The sequence below is a fragment of the Coenobita brevimanus genome, chromosome 93, assembly GCF_032717465.1.
Source record: "Coenobita brevimanus isolate Jiangsu-jjx chromosome 93, ASM3271746v2, whole genome shotgun sequence".
NCBI classification, from domain to species: domain Eukaryota; kingdom Metazoa; phylum Arthropoda; class Malacostraca; order Decapoda; family Coenobitidae; genus Coenobita; species Coenobita brevimanus.
Genome location: NC_137046.1, coordinates 11761763 through 11776353, shown reverse-complemented (window position 1 = coordinate 11776353; position 14591 = coordinate 11761763). Strand labels below are relative to the sequence as shown.

The window sequence follows — 14591 nt, the reverse complement described above, 5'->3', positions numbered from 1 at the left end:
AAACCTAGAGACACACAAAACATACACCACTGGAATCAGTGTGGAAAACAGAGTCTATCAAGACCAAAAAAATTAATACACAAATTCTTTATTAACCCCTTAACTGCGGAGCGTCACTTTCGTGTTGACACTTGGGAGCAAGGGATCATACCGCGGGGCGTCACTTTTGTGATTCTGTGTTATTTTGAATTCACCAGGGCTTTCAAGTGGTGGCTTGTATCATCTATCAGTACTGCCAATGTCCAACACTAGTCAGCACTCCTAATCTCATCTGTACTCCCATCCATTGTTGACAATTTAGCCATTTCTTCCCGTTCTTGACTCCCCTCCCTACCTCCCCTCCATCACCCTCTCCTCTCGCCTGCCCGGCCGTGCTACACTAAGTAAATCTTCCTTGGAATTTTCCACTGATTTCATCCATTGAAATAAGCCGTATGTCCTATTCTTATACCAAATAATATATACAAGAAAGAAATAAGGTAAGTGATAGTGCCATACACTTGGAATTGGCTAATTATCACCTGACAACACCTCACGTGCACTCATTCACTAATTTTCACTGTTTATTTCCCCTTGAAATATGCCATATAATCTATTCTTGTAATAATAATATATATGTGAAAGGAAGGGAGAAGCCTTAGTGATATTTACATTCACCTGGAACTACCTAATTTATTATGTATTCTCTAGACTTCCTCCCAATCATTTCATAGCGTATGTATTAGCAGCTGTCACCCCGCTGACATTGGCAGCATTGCACTCCCCCTAGGCAGGCCACCACACTGTATTCAGTTTATTGTCGTCTTTCAAGGTGAAAGCACGTCGGATTCGCGCCTGTCCAATTCCGCCGCTTTTTAGCCCCAAGCAAAGGGCCCTGTGACCTCTACCCGCTACTAAACCTCGTGTGGAAAGAGGTAAAGGGCTAAGTGACTGCTGTGGAACGTGAACTGGCTAATTTGTCAATGAAAATGATAGACAGTGACTATGATCTATCTGGTGAGTAAAACAGTGCAAGTGGAAATGTAAATAATGTGTAAAGAGCAAGTGAAAGCAATGAATGTAAATATAAGTGAACAGTGGAAAATAGTTTTATAAGTTACTGCAAGTGACTGGATAACACAGTGTAAATAAAATAGAAATGTAAATAATGTAAATAAAATAGAGAATGTTAATAGAAATGTAAATGAGTAGTAATATAAGAATACGAGTATATATATTAAGAGTAATGAAAGTGAAAGTTTCACTAGCATGTATGAATACTATGAGTTATGAAAGTGAAAATGAAAGTGACAGATTCACTCTCAATGCTAGTATACAGGACGAGAAAGTGAATGCTACGTATTTAACTGAAAGAGAAATTGAATGCCTACAGTGACAATAAACTATTGTTACTGAAGGAAACTTATGGATAAAGACTGTAGATATATATGTTATATAGTAATAGAAATATAAAGTGTGAGTGTTTTTATGAATAATAAATGACAGAACACCAGCGGCGAACGATCGCTAGTGGTAAGGTCATACGCACTCGTAATTTTCATTGCTTTCACAGTGTTTTTTTTTTTTTGGAGTATGGATTCCAAACTATTTGAGAATCATAGAATAGTGTTTCTAGTGATAATATCAGGCTGTGGTAATCATATTATGGGTTGTCGGGAAGTGTAAAGTGGAGACTTCGTTACCCAACTTCAGAGGTCTCCACAAGTCCTACGGTACTCGACGAAGGCTCAACAAACATCCCAGGAAAAAGCTGAAGGTATGTGCCATATGCATATTTAATTATAATATTCTAGGACTAATAACTGATTTTTGGCAAATATTTTTAGAGAGTCTGACGGAGCGCAAATATGCCCACGAGACATGCAAGTCAGGCAAAAACAACCCCGCGGTTTAGGGGTTAAACAGTGTAATCCCTCTTCAAAACCATAAGAGGTATACGGTCTTTCTGGAGTAGAAAGAAAGAGTGAACTAGAACAAATAGAAATAAAGTGTTTGCCTTTTGGGCCTGGGCAATATCGGGTACCCCTGCTAGTATAATACACACACACACATATATATATATATATATATATATATATATATATATATATATATATATATATATATATATATATATATATATATATATATATATATATATATATAGAATATATTATTTGTGGTCACTTTGTACAATTGAAATTAACCTGTCACGTCCCGTCGACAAATGGGTGCATCACTTTTTTTCATGCTGAGACCTAACAATGTACCAGTACGTTCTGGATTTGCGAGGTCCGTCATTAGCACATTTTTCAAGTTTTGCTGGTGATTTTTGGTAGGCATATGTGGGAGATCTTCCTCTACCCAACGCCTGGCGGCAACACTCCCTGACCCCGTGACCCCCCCACGCCATTGTTTTGGCCATTCACGTGCTAGCAGTGACCCAGTAAAGACATGTTGCACCTCAATCTCTCCAACGACGAAATTCAAGCCATCCTTGATGCCTTCACGGGTGAGAGTGATTCCCCAATCGATGACGATGTGGAGGATAAAGATTACATGGTGCCAGAGGATGAAACAAGCAGCAGTGATGAGGAGGTACCATCGCCAAGGAAGTTTTTTTTTTTTTAATGTGTCCGACTCTGGGCATAGGCTACACAGCCTGCTCTCAAGGCTCAGTAGTCCTCCTACACATCATACACCCCTACATGTCACCACTTCGGCGCTAACACCCACCGTCCATATTGAATACATGCTAGGGCTGTCTCATACAGGACTGGTGTTTTGGTATTAGTGGGGGTATTTTTACGACATGTCAGCAGGTCTTCTGGTAGATCAGTAAAGTCTGCCTTTATTAAATCCAAATCCTTAAACTGTTCCCTGCCCCAGTGGGGATTTGAACCTGGGTCCAGTAGGACTGCAGGCCAGCTCTCTACCGACTGAGCTACCGCCTCTGCTGTATATAAGGTACTGCAGGGCCAGGGAAGGCCTGCCTGCACCTCTACCATGTGCACACACTTCTCTCCAGCCTGTGAACGAAGGGTCTGACGAGGACGAGGACGAGGAAAGAGCTGTAGTTCGTGGTGTTCCCTCGTGGTTGGGAAGGGAGAGGATTTCGTCGCTGGGACCCGAAGGAGCAGCAAGGAGAAAAATAAGGTATGGGCTTAGTGCTTTGTCTGGGGAAGGCGCGAGAGGTAGGGCAGGCGTGAGTAGTGAAAGGGAAAGTGGTGGTGGCAGGGAGGCAGCTCCTGGGCGAGCATGTTGTGCACCTGGAGAGCAAGCAGTTGGGAAGCACCCACGCCCCAGCACCTCTTTCGCCCAACAAGCTTCCCATGCTTCCTTCCCACAGCCCTGTGATGTGGGGAAAGGAAGCAAAGGGAAGGGAAAGGGGAAAGGAAAAGGGAGAGGGAAGAGGAGCACGAGTGGGGAAGACCACCCTCACCACCCTCTCCTCCCCACCCCAATGAAGGCGAGGATGGAGACAGTGGTGTGTAGTGTGACTGGGAAGATGGGAGTGACTTCACTCCCATCATTCACCGCTTCAAGGAAGAATGGCGGTCTGGATGTACGGCACCTGGCCTCCGTGCAGGCTCCACCAGGCTGGATTTTTTCCACCTATACTTCAACAAGGAGTCTGTGGAGAGAATAGTGGAGCAGACCAACACTTTCTCTAGCAACCATCTCCACAAAAGCGAGTGTGAATGAACAGCAGGCAGGCACTCCCAGCAGTATGACTACCCAATAACCACAGGTGAAATGTTCCTTTTTCTTGTCCTGGTTCTCTTGATGAGTATTGTAAGGAAAAAACAAATTCCAGCATACTGGTCTACTGACCCTATGATCAACACATCTTTCTTTGGCAAGGTAATTGGTTGTAATAGATTTCAACAAATTCTGAGCCGCCTCCACTTTTACGATGCTGAGGACCTTGCTAATGCTAATAACACTGATAGAATGAGGAGAATAAGGATGGTATTTGATCATCTCTGGGAAAAGTTCCGCACATCCTTCTATCCTTACAGAGACCTGGTCATAGACAAGAGTCTTGTGATGTGGAGAGAATATTTCTTTTTGGCAGTACATACCCAGCAAGAGACACCTTTTTGGGTTCAAGATCTTCATTATCTGTGACTGTAAGACTGGTTATGTGCAAGACATAGTCTTGTACACCGGCGCACAGACAGACAGAACAGAAGATCGGAGTATAGGACTCTCTGGGGCGGTGGGGAAGACCATGATTGAGGAGCACCTTCATCATGATCACGTCTTGTACCTGGACAACTGGTACACTAGCCCCCTTCTCGCTCAGTACCTCCATCTTCACGACACCGGAGTCTGTGGCACAGTCAAGAAAAACTGTCGGCATATGGTCAAGACTGGAAAAAAGCTTGACAATAATGAGGTGGTATTTTTCAAGGCAAATAACATCCTCACCATCGACTGGAACCACAAAAGGGAAGTCTTCCTCCTGTTGATGGTACACTGCCCCCTGATGCACAGCACCAACTCCGGGGATTACCGCAGTGAGAGGAGCTCCACGTTTGGAAACCGGGGTCAGTACTTGACTACATTGTCAATATGAGGCAAGTTGACCAGTCTGACTCCATGATTTCCAATGTGGGTTGTGCCAGGACCACGTTGAAGTGGTACAAAAAGCTGTTCTTCCACTTGCTGGACATCACGGTCCTCAACTCCTGCTACCTCCACACCTTGACTATGGTTGCCTCAGAGACCTTCAAGGGGTTTGTGAGGGAGCTGTCCCGCAAAATTATCTCTAAATATGCAGAACACTGGCCCTACCACTGCCCACGCCCTGCCACTGGTGGCCAGACTCCCCTACGCCTCTCCAAATGCCACTTCCCCACCACAGTCCCTCCTCAACTGAACCGTCCTTGACCCCAGTGCCACTGTCACGTATGCAGTCACTCCAAAGTCAGAGCAACCACTCAGAGAAAAGACACGAGGTACGAGTGTGTTGAGTGCAACGTTGGAGTTAGAGCCCTGTTTCAAAGAATACCACACTTTAGTACATTGCTGATACTGTGTGTGCTTGCGATATATGATGCTCACTATAATAGTAAGGCCTGTAAATATGCAATAACAGTTATATAAGGTGGAAACTGGTATAATGTTTGTGGAATAGTATAGTGTAGGTTGAAAAATAGAATGTAAGTTGAAACAACAGTCATAGTGAGTCAATTGTGCAAGAATTTGGGGATTTTGATGTGTTCGATGAGTGAAACAATGCTTATATCGCCATTAATATTGTGTGAAAACCAATATATTCTTGTACTACATATAAATTCGTACCAAATTAATAAATATCTACTTATTCTGAGTGGTTTGCAATAGTTATCCCTACCATAGAAAACGTGACAGCAGCAGCGCGGCTCCAGAGAAGACAACACCATGTGTTTGGGGGATTACCTGTACAGAACACTTATGAGCTCAGGTGAGCACTTTATTTGGTATTTTCCAATGTCTCTCATAAAAAGCGAAGGTTTGAGCCAAAAAAAAAAAAAAAGTCGGAAATCTGCCGAGATCATTGGGGGTGGAAGGGGGGGCAATGGTGAAAAATCTGCCGGGACACGACGGGTTAAACATATTTATGTGAAATGATTTTGGTTCCTTACCTACGGTCGTATATTTTCTCTTTTCGTAGAGTTGTCAACAGTTAACATTGATCATATATTTAGTCATATTCTTTTCGAGATGACTGTCATCGGAACTCAGTCATTCGTATTTCTGATCCAGCTACAAACCATAATAAATTTAGATAAATTAAAACCCTGTTCATTAGTGTGTGAGTTCACAACCAAAACAAGTTCATCTATGAACTTTGCAAAGGTTTCTTTGGCATGAGATCAGATTTCGATAAAGAACAACATGTAAAGCAGACCAAGGCCGTTTGTGCACCTACTCAACGATTAGGGGTTGGAAGGACTTTTACAGTAACTGCACTGCATTTTTCTTTTTCTTTTTTCCACAGAAACTCTGAGGCTATACCCACCGGCTGTCTTCGGGGAGCGGATGTGCACCAAGCCATACAAGTAAGTTGGAACGTCATGTTTCTATTTCCTTTGAAATTACTATAGTGGTTTACTTATTCTATGTATGGGCGTTCACCATTTATCGTCCAGGATCCGTATATACAGTCTGGAAAAAAAGTTCTTTGTCGTAACTAAGATTCAATTTTGCAGGAAGGGAAGAGAAAGGAAAATGAAGAATCTCTATGCGTAGTTATTCTCGCAAAGACACATTTTACAGTAGTTACGTTTTGGGAGCCACAGTAGTGGCAGTATATCGAGCCCAAAACTGGAAGAGCTTTAGGTGGATCGATCTTTAGGACAGTCAGACTGTTGGAAAAAAAAAAAAAAAAGTTTACCCATGTACAGATGCTAAAAAAAAAACCTTCCCTTACCAAGCCGGGCCACCGACATTGTGTTTTGGTAACTGGATAGTAGACACACATACGAACGCACAAACACTTATCTCTCTTGTGTTTATATGTTTATTAGATAATTACGTCTGTAAGGAAAGTCGAACACATATTTTACCCAAGATATATCACCACACAACGAGTATCAGGTCATATTTCTCTATGCACAAAAATATTATTCACTTTTCTTCATACCGTTGTCTTATTCTTCCATGGAAACCTCTTGCTACCACACCTCGCTTATTATTAAAGTAAGGATATTGTCTGTGTTTTGTAGTCGTAATATATAGTAAAAATATTTTTCACGAACAGTTAAATTCCACACTATAGGATTCATCTTTTTCACGGACAGTTAAATTACTCCATTATAGAATTCTTGTTTCCTATCCCTGAACCTGATGCTCGAGGGACAGCCCCTTATGATTCGTTTTACAGGAGTTGCAGTCAAGTAAAGTTTCGGATCAGTCCTGGGGTTCACAATGACAGTTGAAGGGAGTGGGAAGGCAGGGTATGGTAGGAGACGGTGTGTCTTGTATATCTATGGAATTATAGTGTGCTCAGTCACTTGCAGTTATACAACACAGCAATTATTTACATAGGGATAAATCTTTAACACGAACATGATAATCGGAAAATGACATAGCCTCGCCGCTCCTAACGTCATGACGTCACATAGCAGTCCCCCAAAACGTTAACTAAACTGCAAACACACACACACACACTCACACACACACACACACACACACACACACACACACACACATATATATATATATATATATATATATATATATATATATATATACTATGCTAACAAGTTAATAAAAGAAAGAAAAAATTAAGGTACATATAGGTATCATCATTAAATCAACACAGAAGGAGACTTTTAATTACATCAGAAGTAAGAAGGCACTAACACTAACAAGAGGCTAGCTGGTTTTAGAAAATAGAGAGCATGGAAATGACGAAACAAATATGGCCAACATTCGTAGTGCTTTCTTTGTATCATTATTTATAGCAAAAAAATCATGTTCAGTTCCTGTCTTCTTTCGTACACACAGAACAAGGTAGCACAATTAGTGACATCGCGATCAGGAGAGACATTGTGATCAGGTCCCATTGATTTCCTGCGCCGTGTTGGGCCAACCACCCGTACTAGAATTCAGACCCTGACACTGTAGGTCCGGCAACTTCATTTGATGGTTGCATGTACTTCATAAATTGGGAGCATTAGGAGTTCAGCTGGCACTGAAGGGGAACCTGATATAGTTTCCCCTCTTATGTTTGCATGTGATTCCTATGAAACTAGAGGTATATAAGATCTAAGATCAATGGAGCACTTTATTGACTTTACTCAGATCGTACTGGCCTTACTAGATAATGCTTTGGGAGAGATCTACAGCTCCTACATTCCCAGGCATCAGAGGGTTGCCTCTTCCTTTCAGGTTAGCAGTAGGGGAAACTATTTTGTATATATTTTCACCAATATTCCTACCTTTGAAGTACTGAATCAATGAATTAGAATAGCAGGTGTATAAAAGTTCATTGTTATTGTATTTCGAGCAACAGGAAAGGATAAGAATGCTATACAGTATACAGTATATAAGTACTTATTTCATAGTTACTGTGTGGCTTTCTTTAATTTAAGTGAGGAAGGAGGCACTGTGGATGCTCTGACGTCACCTAAACTAGTGCCGTCCTATACTTTGGGGGATCTTAGTACTTAAAAAAGAGTTAGACTAAAAAAGGTCTAAATCTGTTGCAAATATTATTTATTTTGCATCATTTGTAGAAGGCAGCGAAAAGGTTGTTATACGAAGTAATGCATGAGAGTACGATTTTTGTGTAGCACTGCAGCTGTGCTCTAGGAAGAAGCAGGTCGCCCTTTTTTTTTTTTTTTTTTTTGTCAGTCCACAGTCAGATACTTAGACCTAAGGACGGGTTAACAAATCTCTGACTCACGCCTGGCACGTCCCAAGAAGCCCTCCTTTCAAATCACGCGTGTCTACAGCTTGAAAACTCACACAAGAGACATATAAGCTTTTCCTTTAAAACTGTGGCAATATTGTTAGAATTACTTAGGCTTGACTAGAGTTGTCAGTTCTAAAAGGAATTTTTTTGTTCTTATGTATTTACGACATGGGGTCTTAGTTTCGTTGCATGTCGCATCCTCCATGTGGAAGATTAATAGACCACAAATCCCTCTTATTATCGTCTGTGATTTATGTATCAAAATATGACTTTTTCCCGATAATATTTGGTATTGCAACACTGTTTTGACCGTAACCCACATTCTCGTCCTTTTTGCAGCTTGTTTCATGTAGCTCACTTGTAATATAAGGCATTATTATGGCTCAATATAATTTTCATAGCACTTCTTCGTGACTAGCATCATAGTGTTAATCTCTTGTTACAACTCAGCGTTCAAGATGCATAAATGATAATTTTAGGTCACGTTAGAGTAAGAAGGGTATAACACTCATGTTAAAGACAACTCTATTCTTGAACATCTATGCCAGACGATTTCATTCAGCTGAGGGTGAGTCAGTAGAGACTATGATTGTTACCACTGGCACCCCATTAACCCGTTCATGGCCGGGAAAACTCAAGTGTCCTATTCCCTCTGACGTCAGTTCATTTGATTGGCTAGAGTGTCCGGGACAGAAGTGGTGCTAAGGCCAGGGGATTTGGTAGAGTTCCCTATCTGGAGTATCCACCGCGACCCCCGCTACTGGCCCCAGCCTGACAAGTTCCGTCCAGATCGCTTCATGCCCGAGAACAAGGCCAACATCAAGCCCTTCACTCATCTGCCCTTTGGAGCGGGACCCAGGAACTGTATTGGTAATGTCACATGTGTTTTTATACCTAACCTAACATAATCTATCCTAACCTAACCTTATCCAGCGTGACCTAACCTAACACGCTGCAAACAAGGCAAGCATCCAGCACTTCACTCGTCTGCCCTATGGAGCGAGACCCAGGAACTGTCTTGGTAACGTCACATGCGTTGTTCCTTTTCTGTTTCCTAACCAAACATAATCAGACAACCTAACCTGATCTAAGCTAATCTCCCTAAGATAACTCTCCTAACCTAAAACGTAATGTAACCTACTGAAGCTAACCATAGTTAACCTAAGCTAACATACTTAGCAGCAAAGCAGGTCAACGGCAAGCATTTGCTAATGTGGCATGTGTTTTCGGTTTTATGATACCTAACCTAAGATAATCTAACTTAACATAACCTGATCCACCTTAGTCTCCATAACCTAACCTAAACGAAATAAACTTATCCTAAAACCCAGCCTCACCAAACTCATCCTGAAAAAAAAAAAATGTCAACATGCAGCACTTTACACACTTGCCTTTTGCAATTGAACCTGTGCACTATATTGGCAACTTGCCATGTGTCTTTTGTATACTGATACCCTAACTAACCTAACCTAACCCGACCACAAACGAAATTTAACCTAACTAAACCTAAACTAACCTTACGTTACCTTTCCTTACCTTATCTTGATTTCACATAAGCTAATCTCATCTAATCTATAGCAGACAAAGTCAGTGTTACGTAGCCTACTTGACACACATGTCCGTTGAAAAGGGACCCAGAAACTGAACTGGTAAGGTGATGTATGTTGTATTTTTTCCATATACGTAACATCCCCTAATCTGAAACTAACCTAGTTCAACCAAACATATCTAACCTACTTCAACCAAAACTAATTTAATCTAGTTCAACCTAACCTCATCTAATCTAGTTCAACGTAATCTTATCTAACCTAGTTCAACATAATATAATCCAGCCTAGTTCATCCTAACATAGCCTAGTTCAATATGACCTAACCTAACCTAGTTCATCCTAATTCACCCTACCTTAATCTAGTTCACCCTAGCCTAACTTAACCCAATTCACCTTAATCTAACGGAACTAAACCTAACCTAAGCTGGTTCATCCTAACTTAACCCAAATTTATCTTAACATCTACCAGCACACAAAGTCTCCATGAATACCGGCTCACACACTTTTTTCTCTCTCTCTTTAATAATGGGACGCAAGAACTGCAATGGTTCTATGCAAGGAACAGTGTCAATGAAACCTGAGGTCGATTCTCGGGCCGGCAAGGCTCTTGGAATGAATTTATTTCCTTTGCAATGATTGTTATTGTATTTTTTACTAATAAGTTATTTTAGCTAATGTCCATGCTAAACAAGTCCATTAAGCAGTTAGTATCGGAAATAACTTTGCTATGTCGTCTTTACATCCGTGCACGCAGCGGGATGGGATTATGTGTTTGGTCCGGTTTTTCTACTGTCCTTTTGTCTGTCTGTCTGATTCTTAGCAAGATTATATTAAAAAAAAAAAAAAAACTGTTGGATGCAGTTGCACCAGATTTCTCATAATGACAGGACCAAAAGGGAAGCAGATGATTAAATATGACGTAAAAAGGTCATTGGTCACAGATCAGGGTCAAGGTTAACTCAGTTTTGATACGATTGTAACCAAACTTGGTGGAAGAATTCAAGGATGAGAAAACGTGCACTGATTCAACTTTGAAAACTATAGGACAAAGATAAAGGTCACAGGACGAAGTCCAATATTCGACCGTTTAACTGAAACAGGTTAGATTTGTTTTGGATCATAGTTTGTGAAAGGGGATATTGTTAAACGAGGATAAATTACACTGTTTTCAGAACAGCAGAACGAAGGTAATGGTTATTGGGTACGGTCAGTTTACACTTTCCATGCATTATGAACCAATCTTGGTGGATGGGTTTAGGGTGAAGTAACGATTAATTAATTTTGCCTCTGCCCACCTGTGGTGCAGGAGGCATTAAGCGATTGGTCTGCTGTTCGTGCATGCATTCATGTGTGCGTTCATAAGTGCTTGGGTCCATGCATCCGTAACATCATTTTGGACACGATATCTCCTGAACCCACTGACGGACTTCTACCAAACTTTTGTCAATGATGCAGTATGAGCTGACGAACTGATAGGTCAGTTGGGTTAAGGAGTAAAAGGCGAAGGTCATAATTATGAGGTCAGCTTAGTTTACCTTGTGGGCACGATATCTTCTGTAGCCATCAACGGATTTTGAACAAACTTTTTATCAGCGATACAGTATGACGGGAAAATGAACTACTTAGGTCAACAAAGTCAAGGTCATATGGGTGTGGGCACTATAGCTCCTGAACCCCTTAACGGATTTCGATCAAACTTTTGCCAGTTATACCGTATGAAGAGATGAACTGATTAGATCAGCAAGGTCAAGGGGTCAAAGGTCAATGCCACATAGGTGTGGGTGCGATATCTCCTGAACCCGTTGATAGACTTCAATCAAACTTTTGTCAGTGATACAGTATGAAGGGACGATTACCTGTTTAGGTCAAGGCCAAGGGGTTAAAGGTCCAGGTCATGGATGTGAGTTCAATGTCCCCTGAACCCATCAACGGATTTCAGGCAAACTTTTGTGAGTGATACAGAATTAAGGGATGATAGACTGATAAGGTCAGCAAGGTCAAGGGTCAAAGGTGAAGGTCATATGTGGTCAACTTAATTATCTTTGAGGGCGTGATATCTCCTGAACCCCTTGACGGACTTCAACCATTTTTTTTTTTTTTTCACTAATACAGTACAAAAGATTGGAGAACGGACTAGGTCAGTAAGGTTAAGGGTCATAGGTCAAGGTCATATGAGTGTGGGCACAATATCTCCTGAACACCTCGATGGACTTCAAACTTTTGTCATTGATATGGTATAAAGGGACAATGAACTGATAAGGTCAGCAAGGACACAGGGTCAAGATTAAGGTCATATGGGTGTGGGCACGATACCTCCTAAATCTCTCGATGATTTCAACTAAACTTTTGTGAGAAATACAGTATGAAGGGATGATGAACTGATTAAGCCAGTTAAGTCCAGAAGTCAAAGGTCAAGGTCATATAGGGTCAACTTAGTTTATCCATTTGGGTGCGATATTTCCTGAATCCCTTGATGGAATTCGACTAAACTTTTGTCAGTGATACAGTATGATTGCATGATGAATCGATTAGGTCAGCAGGATCAAACAATCGATGATCTAGGTCGTATGGATGTAGGCGCGACATCTCTTGAACTCCTTGACAGATTTCAACCAAACTTTTAGTCTGTGATACAGTATGAAAGGACGATAAACTGGTTAGGTTAGCAAGCTCCCTATGTCAATGTCAAGGTCATAAAGGTGTAGTTGTGATATCCCCTGAACCACGTGATGGATTTCGACCTAACTTCTAAGTGACACAGTATGACAAGAGGATATGTTTATGTCAGCAACATTAAGGGACCAGAGCTCAAAGTTGCATGGGTGTGGGCACAATACCTGCTGAACCCACTAACGGATTTTGACCAAATATTTGCCGGTGATACAGTATGAAGGGATGATGAACTTACTGTATTAGGTCAGCAAGATCAAGGAGTCAAAGGTCAAGGTCATATCAGTGTGAAAGTGATATCTCCTGAATCCTTCAATGGGTATCGACCAGACTTTTGTCAGTGATACAGTATGAAGGGATGATGAACTGATTAGGTCAACAAGATCAAGGGGTTCAAAGGTCAAGGTCATATCGGATCGACTTAGTTTACCTTTAGTCTACATTGACCCCTGTCCTGGAGATTTATGGTGAGGCTTGGTGGAGGCATACCAAGCGATACTTTGCATCGAAAGCTCAGGGCCCGAGTTATTGGCATTTTATTTGAATGGAGAAAAATCCGTCAAAGGTTAAGGGCAGAAGGCTAGACCAAAATGTTGACTATCGGGTCCTCCCAGACTATTAGTTTCAGCGTGTCATGTCTGAGCTCATTACTGTACTTTTCTGTTTTACAGGACTGTGAAAAAACAAATTATAAAGTCAGTTAGAAGCAGGTATGTGTGTAAATTAAATTATTTTCCAGGAATTCTTCATTACAATACTTCAAAACCACAAACGTCCTCTGATCATGTAGACAAGCTTTCGGACTGTTTACAGCACGGATGTTGCATTTTGGGGATAATTCTTCTTTGTCTTCTTCTTTTAAGATTCTTCTTCTTCATCATACTCTTCGTCTTCCAAGCTTCTACTTCTTCATCTTCTTCTAAGACTCATCATCATCTTCTTCTTCTTCTTCTTCTTCTTCGTTGTCCTCCTTCTCCTCCTCCTCCTCCTCCTCCTCCTCCTCCTCTTCCTCCTTCTCCTCCTCCTCCTCCTCCTCCTCATCTTCTTCTTGTAGTTATTATTCATTCTATTTAATTTCTAAAGTATTTGGCAGTTGTGAGTAATTATAAATATATAAACAAATGCACCATGACAGAAAATTTTAGAATATATGAATATCGTAGAAAAGTGTGGACAAGCTCCTAATATTTATTGCGATATTTACTCAGTGACGATGACTGCACAAGCCTCATCCTGATGACTGCACTTTCTGATGTGATGGAGCCTGACCATATCTAACAACAAATGTTCCATAATTAACCATTAGATATTCGGAACGCACACCTGCCTACACTGAGTATGAATAATATGGCCCTAACATCATAATCTTTCTCTCCAGCAATGCGGTTCCATCAGTACGAGCACTTTGATGATGATGATGTTTTTTCCTTCTAGTACTGCGGTTCCATCAGGACGAGCACACTGCTGCTGCTGATGATGATAATAATGATGATAATAATGATACTTCCTTCCAGCAATGAGGTTCGCCCTGATGGAAGTGAAGGTCGCTCTGGCCAAACTCGTCCTGGCCGCTGAGTTGGCCGTGGCTGCGGGTCATGAAGAAATTACCATCGATAGAGCTTCATTTATGATCCGGCCTAAGAAGGGTTCCAAACTCCTTCTTAAACCCCTGAGTCCGATGCCGTAACTGATGTGTGTGTGCGTGTGTGTGTGTGTGTGTGTGTGTGTGTGTGTATTTGCTAACTGCAGCCGGTTTTGTGCACCTAAGGGGTATTTCTTGTTTTGGAATGGTTATTTAAGTCTCTATTAAAGCCTTTTAGTTCAAAAGTATATCCTGAACCGAATAAAATCGTCTTGAGGTAGCAAGAATAAAATAGAATATACGTCATTGGTGTGAAGAGGTTAATCCGTGAGAGGAATTATGAGGCTAAGGAGTCCACGGGAGAAAAACAACATAAGCAAATGCTATGAGGATGAGAACTT

General features: G+C 41.3%; 1 protein-coding gene across 1 annotated transcript in view; it reads left to right on the top strand.

The window, feature by feature from the left end:
• The window catches only part of LOC145412626 (cytochrome P450 9e2-like), an 85652-nt gene extending 71158 nt beyond the window's left edge, over positions 1-14494 (top strand). Inside the window, exons 5-7 of the mRNA XM_080282542.1 lie at positions 5969-6029; positions 9069-9259; positions 14123-14494. Coding sequence (XP_080138668.1) covers positions 5969-6029; positions 9069-9259; positions 14123-14295 — 425 coding nt within the window. The 3' untranslated portion in view covers positions 14296-14494. The remainder of the gene's footprint in view (positions 1-5968; positions 6030-9068; positions 9260-14122) is intronic.
• Positions 14495-14591: the final 97 nt, after the last annotated feature.